The 19032-nt window shown below is 40.4% G+C and overlaps 1 protein-coding gene across 6 annotated transcripts in view; it reads left to right on the top strand.

Annotated features, from left to right (window-relative positions):
• MCC (MCC regulator of WNT signaling pathway) overlaps positions 1 to 19032 on the top strand; it is a 475249-nt gene that overhangs the window by 354139 nt on the left and 102078 nt on the right. For all 6 annotated transcript variants that reach the window (XM_005557529.5, XM_005557531.5, XM_073994065.1 and 3 more), the window contains one exon: positions 3688 to 3830. In XM_005557529.5, coding sequence (XP_005557586.2) covers positions 3688 to 3830 — 143 coding nt within the window. The remainder of the gene's footprint in view (positions 1 to 3687; positions 3831 to 19032) is intronic.

Raw genomic sequence — 19032 nt, 5'->3', positions numbered from 1 at the left:
TGTTGGTTCTTTTGGCTTTTGCAGGTGATGGCTTGTTTCCTCCTGTGCTGTTGCCCTGTGGGATTTGCTCCGCTTTTCCCTGCACTACAGCTTGGAAATGCTCAGCGGATTTTCACTGAGCTTTGAGATCAGTGGTTCAGCTTCTTTGGCTGGGTACAGTGAGTGTGCACAAATGAGTGAAGCATGTTTAATAAGAGGATGTTGATGTGTAGAGACGAACCTTGAGCAGTGGCTTCTCGGTCATTGATACAGCCACCGGCTAGGAGTCTGTTTTGATAATTATTTTCTGGTATTCTCTTTTCACTGGGGAAAGAATCCCCAGGATGCCATCCTAGTATCTCTTCTTCTCCCCACCCTTCCACTTCTATCCCTGTTTCTTGTTCTCCAGAAGAGAAGTCTGGCGTTCTTTCAGTCCACTGTAAGCTGTGACCACAGTTACCTTCAACATGTATTGTAATCACTTCCCCTGTAGCACCCAGCACAGTCTCATTTAAGAAATGTCTGATATGTGTAGAGGAAGCATTACATTATAGTATTACATCATATGCTATTTCTTAAAAACTTACGGAAAAATATAGGAATGTAAACTAAATACCTTTGCCCTTAGCTAAAAGAGTTTTTTTTTTCCTCCAATATATTCTTGTTACTTCTTCTAAATGAGTGCTTGAGCTCCAAATATACATCAAATCTTTTTTTTCTTTATCTAGCTACAAGCCCTATTCCATCTGACTGAATCACCAGGCTTCATGTTGCCTCTTGTTCTTGCAGGTATCCTCCAGGCAGGCTTCCCAGTTAGAGGCAGGGGAAAGATGGTGCAATACCAGACAGCACGCTCTCCCTCTCCATCTGGTATCCTGGGCAGCCTCACAGGGTCTTTTTTTTTCTTTTCTTTTCTTTTCTTTTTTTTTTTTTAAGTGAAAGCAGGTTTATTAGAGAAACAAAAGAATGGCTGGAATGGCTGCTCCATAGGCAGAGCAGCAGCAAGGGCTGCTGATTGGCCAGGATCACATCTTTTAGGCAGTTCACATCAGTCAGTAGGGATGCCAAAGGGTGGTCGTTTGGTGGTTATCAATTGCTGGTGTGCCTTTCTCTATATAGACCCTTGAACATCTTCATTGTTCGTTGGACTTTGTAGTTTCTTGTCAGCCCAGGTGGTGGTAGTGGCCTGTTGACCTGTAAGGACTTCAAACAAGGAAATATGAGTGGGGAAATAAGGGAAAGTGAGAGCTCATTGAGTGTGTAAGTGGAAATGTTTCACAGTAATTTGTAGCCCTAGAGAACTGAATATGGAAAACCAAAGAGGAGGAACAAGCAACATGGGAACATAGGAGTCACTGCATTGATGAGATCCAGGTCAGAGACAGAATTTTATCCTACAGTCACACTAAGATCTGGAACTGGTGACCTGCATGAGAGTGTCCACTACATCTGTACATGTTCATACAATATGAACACACACACACACACACACACACACACTCTGAGGTTGGGAACAGAGGCTAATAGCAAGAGCTTATAGATGTGCTGCAGGTCTGAGAGGAACAGTGTTCTCTTCTTGGTATGTTCAGAGAAATATAAGCTCTTTCATTTATTGATAGAAATTGCCTTTGAGATCCTGTCATTTTGTAGACTTCTCCTGTTCCTGAAGTACGTAGGATCATGGATGAGAAAGGCCTAACTTCATGGAAAGAGTGTCTGTGGCTGGTTACGGCATCTTTGTTTAGGAAAGCTTCCACTAGATGTGCCTCTCACTCGACCTTGATCCTTGCCTCTGTTCCCACTTATTTTTTGTGTGCTTGACCTTGAGTGGAGGTTATTTGATGTTTCAGGTTGTCACTAAGAGTAGTAGTTCACGGGAGTATTTTCCTGAAAGTAACTATCCCTCTACGGCTGTGATAAAGCATTCAACAACCTTCTTGCCTCCAATCTTGTTTCTGGAGCTCTAAGGTAACCCCCAGGAAGTTACATAAATACTGATCCAGCTGTTGTTGAGGTGCGGGCCCTACCATGATTGATACCAAAGTATTTGTCAGACTTCTTCATTGAACACTTCTGTTTCAGTATTGAGTTAGGCTTAGTATAATGTTCAGTTTATCGTTGAAAGCCTTTTGTCCCTGTCCTGGGTTATGCCATTGGAAGCTTAGCCGATTTAGGGAGGGACAGGGGAGTTAGCGGGTGAGAAATCCTCCTCTTTCCCTGCCTGCCACCAGGCCTGGAGATGCAAACCTGCAATGCTGGAAACACATATGGCTCTTGGCACTGAGAAAACCTTGTTGAAGATGAAAGTAAAGTTCCTCTGGTGACAGGAAGTTAATCAAAGCTGAATGTGGTAGACAAGGACGCAAGCTGGACTACTTGTTCCATCACTGAGGAGTATTTTATTATTATGTAAATGAGATTAAATGCACAGTGACTGGAAGGTATTGAGAACGGTGGAGAAAAGTCAGAGGTGAACAGGCTCCTCAGGATTTAAACTCTGGCTGCAGAAATGTTTTTGTAACTCTGCTGCCTCTTAGTCCATCAAACGCTGAGCAAGGGAAGCTCCTCTGCTTCTTTTTTTTTTTTTTTTTTTTTTTTTTTTTTTTTTTTTTTTGAGATGGAGTCTCACTCTGTCGCCCAGGCTGAAGTGCAGTGGCCAGATCTCAGCTCACTGCAAGCTCCACCTTCTGGGTTTACACCATTCTCCTGCCTCAGCCTCCTGAGTAGCTGGGACTACAGGCGCCCACCACCTCGCCCGGCTACTTTTTTGTATTTTTTAGCAGAGACGGGGTTTCACCGTGTTCGCCAGGATGGTCTCGATCTCCTGACTTCGTGATCCGCCCATCTCGGCCTCCCAAAGTGCTGGGATTACAGGCTTGAGCCACCGCGCCCGGCCCCCGCTGCCTCTTTTATCACTATTTCTGCTAAGCAGTTTTCATGATGGTGATATATCATCATCCATTCATTCCATAACACTCCTTCTTCACCCACGGTAAACCAGGCCATTTGTCGGTGCTAGGCTAAATAATGAAAAAACCTAGTCCCTGCCTTCCAGGAGCTTGTAGTGTGGGAGATGATGATATTGGAAAGCATTAAATTTGCTGATAATCTATCCAGATAAGAAGTGGTACTATACCATTTAGGATTGTTTGGTTGAAAAATAGCTGAAACAAACCCTGATAAACTTCAGCAAAGGAGGAGTGAATCAGTAAAAAAAAAAAAAAAAAAAGGAAACTAAACAGCCATAAGAGAACTTGGGAAGGGAGCTGTAGGTAGCAGGAACTAAGAGTGATGCTCTTCAAGGCTCTCTGAATCAACTCCATGCAACCTTACATCCATTTGCTTAAGATTGAAATTCCCTGCAGAAGGTATCTGATGGATCTAGCTTGGACCACTTGCCTGTTTCTTGACTATGGGAAAGCGGGGGACTTGGATAGCCCCACTTGGACAGTGTGCAATGGCAAAGGGACTGTTTCTCAAAGAGAGATGGAGTGCTAGAAAGGCAAAGACTCCGGTATCCACCAGGGGAATTATAAAATTTAGCCATTGATATGTTTCCTGGGATTGCCAGCCAATGAGCTGACCTACATTTTATTTGGGGCTTACTCAGTGTTGGCAGTTGTAATGGTTTGAGACCACAAAGCTTGGAATCACCCACCTATAGGTGCCTGAATTCATCAGCATTCTGTCCTTTTCCCTTATTCCCAGTGCGAGCAGTCCCACCTCATGAGAGAGCATGAGGATGTCCAGGAGCGAACGACGCTTCGCTATGAGGAGCGCATCACAGAGCTCCACAGCGTCATTGCGGAGCTCAACAAGAAGATAGACCGTCTGCAAGGCACCACCATCAGGTACACGGCTCCAGTCGGCTTTCACTCTGCCCCTCCTGCTAGACCCTCCATCTTGGAGCTGAAGTAGCCCCAACTATTAATATTTTAACTCCAAGACCGAAGTTCTAGTTTATAGATTATAAACTAGATTATAATGATGTTTTCTTTGTATCTAAGGCTTTCGAAGTGTATATTGCTCTTAGCTTTGTTAATCATGTGCTTTCACCTCCCTTTTTCTGTTCTGATTTGGGTCCTTAAAATAACCCTGGAAAGCAGTCAAGGTGGGGGTTGTGGTCCTCAGTTCATTGATAAGGGTATGAAATCAGAAGTTGAGTGAAATGCTTTAGTGATGAGTTCTAAATGGAGCCCCTTCCATCTTAGAGACCAGCGTCCCTGCTGCCCCTTTTATTCACTGGGTGGATGCTAAATGTGCAAACTATGTCCCTTCCTTGGAGATTTTGAGAGATTTATGAATGTAGCTTATAACTAAGCATTATGTAGGCTTCTAGATAATCTGATTATATTTTGAGCTTACCTCAAATTGCTCTACCAACATGGATTTATCCTCTTACCGAACTCATAAGGCAGGGGGCAAGATTTGACCCATCATTTTACTGGTGAAAAAGCTGGGGCTTAAAGAGAGTGACTGCCTTGTAGTTAAAATTAGCAGAGGATAGAGGTGGGTCAGAACCCAGAATATCTCTGCTTTTACTGAATTTTCTCTTCATAACAATAACTGGTAGGGATTCTGCCTTCCTTACTTATAAATCACTTGGACCCTAAGTCTCCTGCCACAGTGATTAGTTGGTTGTATCTGCCCTGTTTCTCAGAGGAGAGGTTTGCTTTAAATGACTTCCTGAGCCGTGGATGAGAGCATTTTCATGTTCCTGGCGATGCTCAGGGAACAGCCTGAGGACAGCAAACGGCTGGCACCTACCTTTTTGGAGAAAGAGTGCTTTGTTCACCGAATGCTTACACAAGCCACAATTTTAAAACAGTTTCAGAGGCAGCTACTTTAAACTCTCCTTCTAGAAGTCAGAGGAAACTTTGGATGCATGTTGTTCCAACACCGAGAGTCATAGTAATGACAGGGCTTCTTGATGAGGCTACTAATGGGCATCTGTTTTCTGGGCAAAATTGTGGAAAAATTTGCACTGAGCAGGAGCCACACAATAAACTGCATATTCTAATTTAGAACCTCAAGGCTTTTAAATTGTATGTTGGTCTTCAGAGTGATCGTAGGTTAGAAGTACATGAGCAGAGAAGAATTTTTAGCCCAAAAGAATGATTGTAGCAGATTTAAAGGAGCCTGATGTAGGACACTGGCAAATTTGTGATTTTTATTAATACATGTTGCACTTTTAAACAGTTGAGAAAGTGAAAGCAAATGAGCTCAGTAAGTTGTGAAAAATACAAAATGTGAAAAAATACACATCACCTAGAAATCTTAATTTGAAGATGTTTAAATTGAATATAATGACCAAACTGCTTCACTTTGAAATGCAGTGAACTTTTTGAATACAAACATTTATTGGTGCCTTTAATTTAAAGGAAGACTACATCTGTGGAGATGTCATATTAAATTCTGCCAGTCTGTGTTGTTTAATGAGCTGGCCCCTCCTTGAGGGGATTCCCTGCAAGGCTGGAAGATGCGTAGACATGTTGACCAATGAGACCATGTCTCTTCTTGTCCTCTGAGCTCCTGAGGCTTAGGCATCTCCCCAGCCCTCAGCACTCCAGCAAATTGGTTTGGCCTCTGAATTATTCAGGGTTCTCCAGAGAGACAGAAACCAATAGAACATAGAGACAGATATATATCTATAAAGATATGAAAGGGGATTTATTAGGAAGATTGACTCATGCAGTTATGGAGTCTGAGAAGTTTCACAGCAGGCTGCCTGCAAGCTTGAGACCCTGGGATGCTAGCAGCATGACTTAGTCCACGTTTGAAAACCTCAGAACTAGAGAAGCTGATGGTGTAATTCTCAGTCCAAGCCAAAGGCTTGAAAACCTGGGGGAATGCAAGTGCAGGTCCTGGAGTCCAAAGGCTGGAGAGCCAGGAGTTCTGATGTCCAAGGGCAGGAGAAGAGTATTCCACCTCCCGGAAGAAGGAGAGTAAATTTGTCTTTTCTCTTCCTTTTTTGTTCTATCCAGACCCCCAGCCAGTTGGATGGTGCCCACATACACGAAGGGTGGATCTTCCCCCTCAGTCCAACAACTCACATACCAGTCTCCTCTGGAAGCACCCTCACACACACACACCTAGAAATAACGCTTTAACATTTCTCTCAGGCATTCCTTAATCCAGTCAAGTTGACGCCTAAAATTAGCCATCACAGTCCTCAGCTCTTAATATGCTATGATGGGCCAAATGCAGTAGGAACTAGGCACCGTGGATGAACTCTAACTACCCTAGCATACCCAGGGTCTACAGAATTGCTTGTCATACTGGACAGACAGAGTGGTAGTACCATTATAGACTTAGGTGTCACTTAAATCTGGCCTCAGTTAAGAATTTATTGAAGAGGCTAAAAATCTTTATTAAGGGCATAGTTTGTATAACCTATGATATATCCACACTTAAGCTATACTGAATTGCTTAAGGAAAGAAAATGACAATCTCATAGTTTTCTATTTTTATCTCAGGTCACAATCAAAGCATCAGGCACCTTCTGTGACTGCCCTAGAACACTCTCCCATCCCTTATAGTCACAGTGCTAATGTAGCCAAAAACCAGATACTGCAGGTTGCAGAATTCTAATGTGAGTTGAATTCATAGCCACATCAGATCTTTTAAGTGAAGATTAAGCATTGGTAGGAAAAGGTGAAATTGTGAGAATTTGTAGGGTTCATTTGGGTAGACTCACATACATTCACATACCTAGAAACTACAAATTCCACTGAGCACGCCTTCCTACAGAAACAATTCTCCCTCCTCATCCAGTAAAGCAAGTCCTATCTTGCTTGGAGACTCTATTTCATGCCAGGTAGGAGGTGGCAAATATAGTCATGTCCCATTTCTACTTCGTTCATCTTTATCTTTAGGCCTAAAAGTGGTCAAATGTCATCATGTCCCAAAGAGATAAGTAGAAAATCCAACTTGGAAAGATACAAGTAAAGCACCGGAAGATTTATAAGATTCCATTAATTTACATTTAATAAAACTTGGGGAAGTTGTATGTTCCTTAGAGATGCTGGATAGACCTTTGATGCATAGTTTGCAAATATTTTCTCTCATTCTGTAAGTTGTCTGTTTACTCTGATAGTTTCTTTTGCTGTACAGAAGCTCTTAAGCTTCATTAGATCCCACTTGTCAATGTTTGTTTTTTTGCTGTTGCTTTTTGTGTCTCTGTGCAGTGGTGCATGCCTATAGTCCCAGCTACTCGGGAGGCTGAGGCAGGAGAATCGCTTGAACCCAGGAGGTGAAGGTTGCATGTGTCTTTATAGTAGAATGATTTATAATCCTTTGGGTATATACCCAGTAATGGGATAGTTAGGTCAAATGGTATTTCTAGTTTTAGATCCTTGAGAAATCACCACACTGTCTTCCACAATGGTTGAACTAATTTACACTCCCACTAACGGTGTAAAAGCATTCCTATTTCTCCACATCCTCTCCAGCATCTATTGTTTCCTGACTTTTTAATGATCGCCATTCTAACTGGCATGAGATGGTATTTTGTTGTGGTTTTGATTTGCATTTCTCTAATGACCAGTGGTGATGAACTTTTTTTCATATGTTCATATTAATTCATGTGTGAGATTAGGAACTAAGGGTTCTAGACCATGGAGGGAGGAATTCAGTTGGACTGATAATGACTTTATTTATAGGACTTTTCCTGTGAGAGATTATGGATTCGATATGTTAGGCTCAACAAAGGATTCTACATTAAATTATGTTGAAATGCCAGAACTTTCCTAGTATAATCTAGAAAAAGTTTAGAAGCCTGAGGAGTCAGCAGTGTTGACAGGGAGATAATGTCCTTAAAATGGGGTCCTTGGTACCACTGAACAACTACAGTCAAAGTGGGCTTGGTTATTGTATTGGTCAACAAGGTCACAATAGTAGTCAAAAAAGTTTGACCTGCTAGGGATTGTTGTATTGGCTAATTAAGCATGAGATCTCTAGAACTGATAGAAATGGGCAGCATACTAAAGTTTTACCTGATCATTATAGGCAAACTCTGGTCTGGTGAACAGAGACTTTACTTGTCATCACAACGGATAATCATGGCCTCATCCAATTCACTTACCTGGATACCAGACCAGTTATAGAACCAGAGCCCCCTGGATGAAGGGGAAAATGTATACAATCATGCCACAAGTGAGTGCAGTAAACTTTCCTTTTACCCCTTCAAAGAAAGAGAATGGCAGGTACTTATAGGGAGAGTGTGCAGTGGGGAAAAGAGAGAACCATATTCTGAGGTAGATTACTAGACTTTGAATCTAAACTGATGATAGCCCTTGGAGCTCCAAAGTATTTGTGGTTTACAAGTCAGAGTAGGGACTTAGGAAGGTACATCAGTCAGCTTGGGCTGCCATAACAAAATATCATAGACAAGGTAGCTTTTTTCTCACAGTTCTGGAAGCTGGGAAGTCTTAAGATTAAGACACGAGCTAATTTATTTCCCCATTGAGGTTCTGTTCCTGGCTTGCAGATGGCCACTTTCTCACTGTGTCCTCACATGGAGGGAAGAGACAAAGAGGAAGCAAGCTCTCTGCTGTATCTTCATATGAGGGCACCAGTCCCATCATGAGGACCCCACCTTCATGACCTCATCTAAACCTAATTACCTTCTAAAGGCCCTATCTCCAAACACCATCACATTGGATATTAGGGCTTCAACATAAGAATTTTGGCATGGGCCAGGTGTGGTGGCTCATGCCTATAATCCCAGCACTTTGGGAGGCTGAGGCAGACAGATCACTTGAGGACAGGAGTTTGAGATCAACCTGGCCAACACACCCCTGTCTCTACCAAAAAATACAAAAGTTAGCTGGGCGTGGTGGTATGCGCCTATAGTCCCAACTACTTGGGAGGCTGAGGCAGGAGAATTGTTTGAACCCAGGAGGTAGAGGTTGCAGTGAACCAAGGTCGTGCCACTGCACTCCAGCCTGGGTGACAGAGAAAAAAAAAAAGAATTTTGGGACACAATTTAGTGCCTAGGACCTTCTGTGACTACCCTAGAAGACTCTCCCATCCCTTATAGCTACAGGGCTGATGTAGCCAAGAATCAGACACTGCAGGTTGCTGAAAGTCAGGTAATAAGTAGCATTATGGACTCAGTCCAAATCATAGTGGGCCTAGTTATGGCACCATCTGAAAGGTAACCTTTTTCAACGTCCTAGAGATGTGGTAAATGCTCCCAAGTAGCAACAGTATATGGTGCTGTGTTTTGTGGATTGAGAGAGTAGAAGTGGCCCTTCTTATGCATAAACCTAAAAATCCACTTCAAAAGTTTTTGCTTCTGTTACCCTGATACCAAATGCAGACAGGGGCATAATAATAACAACAACAACATCAACAACAACAAAAAAGCACCAACTTCAGGCTAATATCACTAATGAAAATAGAGGTAAAAATCCTCAACAAAATACTAGCAAATCAAATGCAACAGCACAATAAAAAAAGGTCATTCACCGTGATCAAGTGGGATTCATCACAAGGATGCAAATATTGTTCAACATATGCAAATAAATAAACACAATATACCACATTAACAGAATCAAGGGAAAAAAGCATGATTGTTTCAGTAGATGACAGAAAAGAATTTGATAACCATCCCTTTGTGATAAAAACCCTTATCAAAATGAATACAAAAGGAACATATTGATATGGTTTGGCTCTGTGTCCCACCCAAATCTCATCTTGAATTGTAATCCCCACATGTTGAGGGAGGGAGGTGGCTGGATCATGGGGTTGGTTTCTTCCATGCTGTTCTTATGATAGTGAATGAGTTCTGACAAGATCTGATGGTTTTGTGCGTGGTTGACAGTTCCTCCTTCACATGCTTACACTCTCTCCTGCGGCCTTGAGAAGGTGCCTGCTTCCCCTTCCACCATGACTGTAATTTTCTGATACCTTTCCAGCCATGCCCAACTGTGAATCAATTAAACCTCTTTCCTTTCTAAGTTATCCAGTCTCAGGGAAGTTCTTTATAGCAGTGTGAGAACAGACTCATACACATATCTCAAATAAAGGCAACCTATGAAAAACCCATGGCTGATATCATAGCAAAGGGGGAAAAATTGAAGGCCTTTCCTCTAAAGACTGGAACAAGACAAGGATGCCCACTTTCATCACTGTTACTCACTGTAATACAGGAAGTCCTGGCTAGAGCAATTCAGAAAGAGAAAGAAATAAAGGGCATCCAAATTGGAAAGGAAGAAGTCAAATTCACCTTGTTCACAGAATTATCCTGTTCACAGATGACATGATCTTATATATAGAAACCCCTAAATACTCCAACAAAAAACTTCCAGAACTGATAAATTCAGTAAAGTTACAGGGTATAAAATCAACATATTAAAATCATTTTAGCATTTCTATGCACCAATAACAATCAGCCAGAGAACCAAATAAGTCAATTCTATTTACAATAGCTAAAAAATCTAAATTTTAGATCTGAAAAGATCTAAATTTTGATTCCTTGAGTGCAGTCCTAGCAGGTAAAAAATAAATAAGTAAAATTGGATTCTTACATAGTTCTTACAGCAGCTCCTAAACCAGGAGAGCTACGATTACTCAAAGTCCTCAATCAAGTAATTCTACCTATAGGAATATCAATGCCTGTATGAATCTTATCAGAAGTTGTCTTACACCCATGAGCTGTGCCATCACTAGGTCTATTTTCATTTATTTATTTATTTATATTTTCTTATTTCGGGTCTCTGTTTACACGACTGGGTCTAAAAGCAGACTCCTTCAGGAGTAGAGATTGTGGATTCCTTCATTAAATAAAGAATTCTAACCAGCTGAGATGCTAGCTAAAGAAAATAAGGATTTCCTAGTAGCAGAAGGAAGGAGTAAATATCAACTGTAGCCTGTAACCAGCTATAGCCTGTAATCAGAAGCAATGCTTAGGCTATGCATATTTTCTTGCTTTTATGTATATATGCATGTCCCTTTTTCCTCTTACTTTCTCCTATTTTTTTTTTATTATTTATTTATTTTTGAGACACTCTCACTGTATCGCCTGGGCTGGCATGCAGTGGCGCAATCTGGGCTCACTGCAACCTCTGCCTCCTGGGTTCAACCGATTCTCATGCCTACCCCTCCTGAGTAGCTAGGATTACAGGTGTGCACTACCATGCCCAGCTAAGTTTTTGTGTTTTTAGTAGAGACGGGGTTTCACCATGTTGGCCGGGATGGTCTCAAACTCCTGGCCTCAGGTGATCTGCTCACCTTGGCCTCCCAAAGTGCTGGGATTACAGGTGTGAGCCACCATGTCCAGCCTCTCCTATCATTTTATATAGGATGAGTTGGTATTGGTGAAACTCATAATTTAGTAGGTAGGTTACATATCTGGGTGGATTTTAATACCATTTATATATGCCAAGAGTGAAGAATCTGAACACAAAATCAAGAAAGCAATCCTACTTACAGTAGCTACAAAAATTATAAAATACCTAAGAATAAATTTAACCAAAGAAGTAAAAGATCTCTACAAGGAAAATTACAAAACTCTCATTAAAGAAACTGAAAAGGATTCAAACAAATGGAAAGATCCCCATGTTCATGGATTGGAGGAATTAGTATTGTTAACCCATTTGTGCCTAGTGTTCTATTATTGGAACGCTAAGCTTGTGGGAGTTATTTATCTCCTACTGCTCAAGGTCATTGCCAAAGTCTGATTTTTCACACACAAAAAAATTTAAGGCTCCAGCATAAATGAGTTAAAATGTTAGTACTACCCAAAGTGATCTGTAGAGTCAGTGTAATCCCTATCAAAATGCCAATGTCATGGTTCACAGAAATAGAAAAAAAAAAAAAATCCTAAAATATATATGGAACTACAAAAAAAAAAGAGAGAGAGAAAAAAACCCCAAATAGCCAAAGCCAATCCTGAGCAAAAAGAACAAAGCTGGAAGGATCACACTACTTGAGTTCAAATTATACTACAAAGCTGTGGTAACCAAAACAGCATAGTACTGGCACAAAAGCAGACACATAGACCAATGAAACATAGTAGAGAATCCAGAAATAAATCCACTCATCTACAGTCATCTCATTTTTGACAGAGGCACCAAGAACATACAGTAGGGAAAGAATGGTCTCTTCAATAAATGGTGCTGGGCAAAGTGGATATCCATATGCAGAAGAATGAAACCAGACACCAGTCTCTTGCCATACACAAAAATCAGAACAGATTAAAACCTAAACATAAGACCTGAACTATGAAACTACTCAGAGAAAACATTAAGGAAATGCTCTAGGACATTGAGTCTGGGCAAAGATTTTTTTAGTAAGATCTCAAAAGCATAGGCAATGATAGCAAAACTAGACAAATGGGATTACATGAAACTAAAAAGCTTCCACACAGCAATGGAAATAATGAAAGTGAAAAGAGAAATTACAGAATGGGAGACAATATTTGCACACTGTCCACTGGCAAGGAATGTAAGGAATTCAGTAGCACAAAAAACAAATCTGATTAAAAATGAGCAAAGATCTGAATAGACATTGCTCAAAAGAAGACATACAGATGGCCAACAGGTAAATGAAAAAGTACTCAAAATCACAGTGAGATATTCTCTCTTCCCAATTAAAATGGTTTCTACCAAAAGCATAAGGAATAATGGATGCTGGCCAGGATATGTAAGAAAGAGGAAGTCTCATACACTCTTGGCAGAAATGTAAATTACTACAACCACTATGTAAGACAGTATGAAGATTCCTCAAAAAACTCAAAATAGAACTACCATATGATCCAGTAATTCCCTTACTGGGTATATATCCAAAAGAAAGGACATCATTATATTGAAGAGATACCTGCATTCCCTTGTTTATTGCAGCACTATTCACAACGGCCAAAATTTGAAATCAGTATCAGTGCCTATCAACAGATGAATGGATGAAGATACATACAATGCAATATTAACAGCTATAAAAAAAAGAATGAAATCCTCTCACAGCAACATGAACGGAACTGGAGGTTGCTATGTTCCATGAAAAAAGCCAGAAAGCACAAAAAGACAAATATCGCATGTTCTTACTCATGTCGGAGCTAAGGAAGTAGATCTCATGAAGACAGAGAGTAGTTTGGTGGTTTTTAGAGGCTGGGAAGGATAGGCAGGAGAGGGGGATGAAGAGAGGTTGAATAATGGGTACAAAAATAAGGTAGATAGAAGAAGTAAGACCTAGTGTTTGATAATTCAATAGAGTGACTATAATATTTTATATTTCAAAATAGCTAGTAGAGAATAATTTGAATGTTCCCAGCATAAAGAAAAGATAAATGTTGAAGGTAATGGATATCTCAGTTATCTTGACTTGATTATTACACTGTAAAAATGTATGAAAATGTCACAGGTACCCTGAAAATACATATCTATCCTGTATCAGTTAAAAAAAAAAGTTATAGCTTCTTATTTTTGCAACTTTGAGCACTGCTAGTATGAAATCTTAGCGAGTTCTCCATCAGAGAATACAAAAATGATTCAATTGACTGCCACCTGTTTGGCCCTTTGGGACACCCCATGCCACTGAGCCAACAAGCAAAGAAGGAAGTTACTCTACTGGCTGAAGTAACTATCAAGAGGAAATTGGAACACTGAGTACTATGTCTGAATACCTAGGATACCTTCTAGTAATTATCCAGTAGTAAAAGTAGATTAGAACAACCCAATACAGGTCAGGCCAAATACAAGTCAGTCCACTAAGGGCTAGGCCCTTGAGGAATAAAGATTTTGGATTACTTCATTAAGTAAAGAACTCATTCTAACCAGCTGAGATGCTAGCCAAACAAATAAAATATGGATTTCCTAGTAGAGGGAAGTTATAAATATCAACTCTAGCCTCATGACCAGTAGCAGAAAAGATGGCTAGGCTGTGCATATTTTCTTGCTTGTATATGTGTATATGTGTATATATATAAACACACATACACACACACACATGCACTTTTCTTTTTCCTCTTATTTTCTCCTATTATTTCAGATAGGGTGAGTTGGTACTGGTGAAACTCATCATTTAGTAGGTAGGTTACATGATATCTAGGTGGATTTGTCATTGAACTAGAAGAGTGAAGATCGCTTTACTATACTATTGTTAGGAATAATGTTTAAAATTTTAAGGAAATTGAATCCTTGTAAAGTTCCAGTTAATATAAAACTCAAAAAAAGGAAAAAATTATAAATTAAAAAATAAAAAATTAATCAAATTATTTTTTAAAAACCCTTATATCCCACACTATCAATGATGGTACTTTGAATCTCTCATTTTGAAAAGATGAACCTATTTAAATTGAATTGAGGGATGACTACAGAGAAGGTTAGTATCATTGCTATTGCAATTTAGAAATTGTGGTGTGGATAAGAGGGTGCATACAGTTGGTCACTGAGTAGCTAAAGAGGGTAGAGACTATGATAGCTGTTGTCTAGCACTTTGATACCATTCCCACCCCTCTCTTTATCCTCCCCAGAATCAAAGAGGGCCAGGGAACTCTCTCTCAGACTCTCTTACCAGCTGGGTTCTGGATAGAGTTTTAACTGTGCCGATGAAATGCACTCACGTGGGTTTGGAAGGCAGAGGGAGGTGGGAGCTATTCTCCCTCAGCCCATGGTGGTGCAAAGTCAGTAGCAGTTCCTGATCTCTGAGGGGATCACAGCCACAATGGCAAATCTGACAGCTCTTGGTGACCTCTGCTCACCTCACTTTTCTGCAACCCTTCCAACAATTTTGCAGGCATGGAACTAAGTTAAATCCTTTCCACTTGAAACATGCAGTGCAGTTTGTTTTCCTAACTGAACTCTGCCTAATGCATCCTAAATCCTATCTCCTAGGATTAAACACTAAACACTTTATACATAAGGCCTTCTGAAAAATTTTATTCATGAATAATTTCAAACAAATCTGATCATACAACACGCACTGTTTTGTAATATGTGCTCTTTCTCTTTAAAAAAGCCACTGTTATGAGTGGCTTTTTTTAATGTTAATCTGACTTGGGGAGATTATACAGTGGGATGGGGGAAATGGCAAAATATATCAGTAGCTCACTGGATGTGAAAAGAAAATAAAGAAGGATTTCTAAGCAAATTAAACATAAGATCTTTTCTTTCCCAAGGAGGTTATTTTCTTTTCTGTAAGCCACTCTCATAACATCAGCTTCTCACTACCAAGTCTCATGAGTTGTTCATATTCTCTGCTTCATCTCCCCTTTGCTCATTATCTCACTGCTGCTGTGTGGCTTCTGACTCCAACAGTTTACCAAAACCCGCTTGCTGTGAACTGACCTGTGGTGCCCCGTTTGCCAAATTCATATATTGAAGCCCTAGCCCCCACTATGATGGTATCTGGAGATGAGGCCTTTGGGAGAGAATCAGGGTTAGATGAAGTCAGAAGAGTGGGGCCCTGTCTTAGTCCCTTTGTGTTGCTAGAAAGGAATATCTGAGGCTGGGTAATTTATAAAGAGAAGAGGTTTGTTTGGCTCACAGTTCTGCAGGCTGTACAAGAAGCATGGCACTGGCATCTGCTTCTGGTGAGGGCTTCAGGCTGCTTCTCCTCATGGCAGAAGGGGAAGGGGAGCCGCCTATGCAGAGATCACACGGCCTGAGAGGGAGGATGTGCCAGGCTCTTTCAACAGCTCGCTCTCCAGGGAACTAATAGAGTGAGAACTCACTCACCCACAAGAAAGGGCAACAATTTCCTCATGAGGGATCCACCACCCCCACGACCCAGACACCTCCCACTAGACTCCATCTCCAATATTGGGGATGAAATTTCCACATGAGAGTTGGAAGGGACAATCATTCAAACCACAGCAGGCCCTCAAGAAGGTATATTGCCTTTTTTTTTCTTTTCTTGTTTTTAAATTATACCTAAGTTCTGGGATACACATGCAGAACGTGCAGGTTTGTTACATAGGTATACATGTGCCATGGTGGTTTGCTGCACGCATCATCTACATTAGTTATTTCTCCTAAGGCTATCCCTCACCTTGCCCCCCACCCCCTGACAGGCCCCAGTGTGTGATGTTCTCCTCCTTGTGCCCATATGTTCTCATTGTTTAACTCCCACTTATGAGTGAGAACATGCGGTGTTTGGTTTTCTGTTCCTGTGTTAGTTTGCTGAGAATGATGGTTTCCAGCTTCATCCATGTCCCTGCAAAGGACATGAACTCATTCTTTTTTATGGCTGCATAGTATTCCATGGTATATATATGCCACATTTTCTTAATCCAGTCTATCCTTGATGGGCATTTGGGTTGGTTGCAAGTCTTTGCTATTGTGAATAGTGCTGCAATAAACATACATGTGCATGTGTCTTTATAGTAGAATGATTTATAATCCTTTGGGTATGTACCCAGTAATGGGATTGCAGGGTCAAATGTTATTTCTAGTTCTAGATCCTTGAGGAATTGCCACACGGTCTTCCACAATAGTTGAACTAATTTCCACTCCCACCAACAGTGTAAAAGTGCTCCTATTTCTCCACATCCTCTCCAGCATCTGTTGTTTCCTGACTTTTTAATGATCGCTATTCTAACTGGTATGAGATGGTATCTCATTGTGGTTTTGATTTGCATTTCTCTAATGACCAATGATGATGAGCTTTTTTTCATATGCTTGTTGGTCACATAAATGTCTTCTTTTGAAAAGTGTCTGTTCATATCCTTTGCCCACTTTTTGATGGGGTTGTTTTTTGGTGTATTGCCTTTTAAGAAGAGACACAAGACAGCTTGCATGTATATTCTCTTCCTTCCAGCCATATGGGGACGCAGGGAGAAATCAGCCATCTGGAAGCCAGGAAGAGCCCTCACCAGAAAGCAGCCATGCTGGACCTTGATCTTGGAGGATCTAGGCTCCAGAACTGTGAGAAAATAAATTTCTATTGTTTAAGCCACCCTGTCTATGGTATTTTTTTATGGCAGCCTGAGCTGACTAAAACACCTTTCTTGAAAATCACCAATGATTTCTTAAATGAAAAATCCAGCGACCTTTTCTTGTCATTGGTCCCTTTCTATGGCATTGACGCTAAGCCATGTTTCCTTCCTGATGGCACTCTTCTTAAACCTCTAGGACCCTGCAGACTGTAGATCTTCTTTTCCCTCCATGGAATTTGTCCGCAGCCTGGGCTCCTATCCTAAACTCACTCTCTCACATGTTTCACCTCATACAGCAGCAGCCCCAAGGCACAGACCCCTCCTATCTCTGTGATCTCAGCATTGGCACTCAACCCTTCTGTTTAATGGGGCTGCAAAATGCCCCCTCATTTGAGGACAGAGAGATAGCATCCCAGAGTCTCTATCTACTGTAATATAATCTGACTGCTAAGATTTCAGGCCTGCACCAGGAGCTTGATGTTTCTCCTGATCTTTGGGCACACAGTTGCCTATGTGTTGTTGGTATCATGTACATCTTGATGTACATGCAGCCAACAACACACAGGCATCTGTTCATCTTCATGTTGTTGCATTTCAAACACTGTAACCAAAACCTCCTTGTCTGCCAGCAAAACATATTGTTCTGATTAATTTACAGTCTAAAAAGTATAGTGCAATGAAATAAAAATAAAACCCATAAAGAAGATGTATTTCTCGTTCCCTGTTTTCCTGTGTGATCTATATCAATCTCTTTTTTTAATATTTGGAAGTTCTTGAATATGGATCTTATATGAGCTCTTGTTAAGACAAAAATGGATTGTTATATTCATAGAAGAGCATTTCAAATCCCATTTGTTCAGTTATTCACCAAAAGATTCATAGATGAGTCTGATCTTCTCTATGCTATCTGAAAAAATAAGGGGAGATAGTATTGAAGAAAGAATGAGGACTTTATTCATCACTTATTTCCTGTACTAAATTCTTTCAGAGAACTAAAAGGAATACATTTCCTTCCAATAGTTTTTAAAAAACAAAAACAAAACAAAACAAAACAAAAACGAAACTTTGTTCTTTAAAAGAAAGCCAGCCATTTAAAGGCAAGTCTACTTTTAATTTAAGAAAGAATGCAGTTCACCCAAAAAACCACCAGGTCAACTAGGGTGGATTAGTTGGCCACAGCTGACTGACAGCTTGACAGCTGTCAAGGCAGGCAGTTGACCATCTGGGTCTTCTCCACAAATCATTCCAATACAGTGGAAGGCATGAACGTGTACCCAAAATGAGAGAGATAATGTGGATAGTGACATGACAGTCTATCAAATGCTGTTGACTCCATAGTATTTTGAGCTTGAAGTCTGGAAAGCATGGTAAGAATTATACTTCCATTGACTTTTCCCTCTTCTGATTAAATAATTTTACCCCTAACCAATAATGAGAAGGAATCTTTAATAAATAATGAAATATCTTTTCCTTCAGTCATGACATTATAGTTGACCCTTTAACAATATGAGGGTTATGGGAGACAACCTAGGCAATATCATTCTGCATGGAGCAAGGGCAAAGATTTTATGACAAAGACACCGAAAGCAATAACAACAAAGCAAAAATTGACGAATGGAATCTGATGAAGCTTAAGAGCTTCTGCATAGCAAAAGAAGCTATCAACAGAGTAAACAGACAACTTACAGAATGGGAGAAAATATTTGCAAACTATGCATCAAGCAAAGGTCTATACAGCATCTATAAGGAACTTAAACAAATTTACAAGAGAAAAACAACCCCATTAAAAAGTAGGCAAAGGACATGAACAGACATTTTTCAAAAGATATACATGCAGCCAAAAAGCATATGAAGAAAAGCTCAATATTGCTGCTCATTAGAGAAATGCAAATGAAAACCACAATGAGACACCATCTCATACCATTCAGAATGGCTACTATTAAAAAGTCAAAAAATAACTGATGCTGGTGAGGTTGCAGAGAAAAGGGAACACTTATACACTGTTGATGGGAGTGTAAATGAGTTCAATCATTGTGGGAAACAGTATGGCGATTCCTCAAAGAGCTAAAAGCAGAACTACCGTTCAGCCCAGCAATCACATTACTGAGTATATGCCAAGAGGAATATGAAGCATTGCATTACAAAGAACACATGCACACAAACGTTCATTGCAGCAC

Source organism: Macaca fascicularis, chromosome 6 (assembly GCF_037993035.2).
Source record: "Macaca fascicularis isolate 582-1 chromosome 6, T2T-MFA8v1.1".
Classification (NCBI taxonomy): Eukaryota; Metazoa; Chordata; class Mammalia; order Primates; family Cercopithecidae; genus Macaca; species Macaca fascicularis.
The sequence above is the reverse complement of the archived record's forward strand: the minus strand, read 5'-3'. Positions and strand labels throughout refer to the sequence as shown.